General features: G+C 50.5%; 1 protein-coding gene across 1 annotated transcript in view; it reads right to left on the bottom strand.

The window, feature by feature from the left end:
• Positions 1 to 1,737, bottom strand: part of LOC104617911 (ras-related GTP-binding protein A) — a 12,891-nt gene extending 11,154 nt beyond the window's left edge. The window contains exon 1 of the mRNA XM_010283350.1: positions 1,711 to 1,737. Within this exon, the coding sequence (XP_010281652.1) occupies positions 1,711 to 1,737 (27 nt within the window). The remainder of the gene's footprint in view (positions 1 to 1,710) is intronic.
• Positions 1,738 to 2,040: the final 303 nt, after the last annotated feature.

Below are 2,040 nucleotides of genomic sequence, written 5' to 3'. Positions count from 1 at the left end.
CCCCCAGCCCCTTGCACCTGCACGCTTTCCAAATGCACTGGCACCGCAGGTGAAGGCTTGATGTTTTCGATGGCAGCAAAGGACTTTGCCAAGACAAAAGAACAGCTTTATCTCAAGCCCTTAAGACCAGGCTGGCAATAATCCCTTGCCCAGTCCACACTGGTATTCTCCACCCATTACTTCTCTCCTAATCACGCTCTTTTCCTTCTCGTCACGTGACTTGTTTTCTCTTCCCCGACAGAAGTGAAATACAAGTTACATTTCATGCTTCAAGTGTCAAAAGACCAGCAAAAAGTCAAAAGCAGATGGGACAGCCCAGTTCAAGCGCACCAGGCTATCACGTAGGGAAGACACTTGACTCCAGAGTCCTGTTTGCAGATCATCAGGCTAAAGGAGAGGTAACACCTTCGGTAGCCAAAAACTAGTGGATGATTGAGGGCAGAGAGGGAAGAAGGGAGACAGTCACACATGCAAGAGTCTATGTTGTGATCTAAAAATAAAAATTAAAAAACCCCAACAGTGACAGCCAACGCAGACTTGCTCACGAAAACAGCTGTTGGGCAAGTTCCAGTTACAAAGTCAAATTCAGCCTTCAGCAACCGCTCTGAAAATCTGTCATCAAGGATAGGTGGGTTTAATGAGAGTGCAACTGGCCTGAGTCTGCCTGCCCAGCTCACACCAGTGCCAAACGCTAGCTGGGAAGGTACTCACTCAACTCCCAACCTCGCTCTGCGACTGCACGGCAACAGCTGCCAGCATCTCAGGGCAAAACAGAAGAGGCAGAATCACACCATCCTGCTCACACAAGTTACCCTTTCTGAGAGCGACTGCAACATTTCACAGGCTGGCAAGTACCCTTTCCAAAAAGAAGCTGACCACACACCTGGACAATTTGGTAACAAGGACTTTTCCTCAGAGAGGAAAGCTGGTCAGGTCACACCTACCAGCCTTTCCAGAGCAAAATCCCAGAAAGCTACACTGTCTTCTCCCCTGAGCTACACACAGAGCAGAGAGAACATCAACATCTCTTATTTCATACCACCTGCAGAAAAAGGACATGCAGAAACTCAATACGGCTCCAAGGCACAGCACAAGTCAACCTACAGGCGAACCCAACTGCCAAGTTATAGACAGCGGAAGCCTTTCAAAGGGGTCAGATGTAGGGCCAGGCAGGAAACCCAATCCTGGCACAGCACAGAAAGACAGCCACGTATTCTCTACGCAGTTGCTTTAATGGCTTTGAACATGCTTGCTGCTGGAATACACCCAAAACTCCCTGTGCCCCGATTCTCAGTAAAAGTGCTACCCCTTCCCATGCGTTAAGTTTCACCCTCCCAGGAGCCCTCAATGAATTATGGGCTCCCCACATGAGCTTCTGTAACGCATCTCCCCATGGGCCAACGAAGCGACCTGGAGCGTATCCCCTTCCCTTACGCTGTGGGAGGTACGCAGTGAGCAGAGGGGTTTGCAACATGGACCAGAAACGCTCACACAGCGGTTACCGTGGATGGCTCTGTGGCAAGCCTGCCCTGCTTCTCCTGCCTGTGAATAAACTCAAACCTGATTTTGATTTCTAGCACTTTAAGCAGAGGATGCATCTGCTGACTCCGAGAGTCTTAAGAGGCACCTGACAGCCAAAGAGCACAGAATGACAGTAGCAAACGCAGATGGGGAAGGAAAACCCAACTGCAAAGGATTCTCCTTTCTTACCTTTTTCTTCATGGCTGTGCTTGGCATCACCCACCTATGGAGAGAAGACCATCGTCTTACATTGCTCTTTCCTCACTTACAGGCTTCACTTCAACATCCAATTCCCACCCACAGAAGTACCGTGCAAAAGGGGAAGCGCTCCCACACTGGCGTAGCTGCCCCCAACCTCCACCTCACCAGGGCACTTGACAGCTTTTGCCCCAGACACCATGGAGAAACTTTAGCAAAACCCTCCAACACGCCCATGATGAACAACGTTCCCGTAATTACGCGGCCGAAACAGGCCTCAGCAGGATAAACGCGGCCAGCGCCGGCAGGCAGCGGGAGACA

The sequence above is a fragment of the Phaethon lepturus genome, unplaced genomic scaffold (genome assembly GCF_000687285.1).
Source record: "Phaethon lepturus isolate BGI_N335 unplaced genomic scaffold, ASM68728v1 scaffold23513, whole genome shotgun sequence".
NCBI classification, from domain to species: Eukaryota; Metazoa; Chordata; class Aves; order Phaethontiformes; family Phaethontidae; genus Phaethon; species Phaethon lepturus.
Note: the sequence above shows the minus strand (reverse complement) of the source record. Positions and strands in the feature narration are given on the sequence as shown.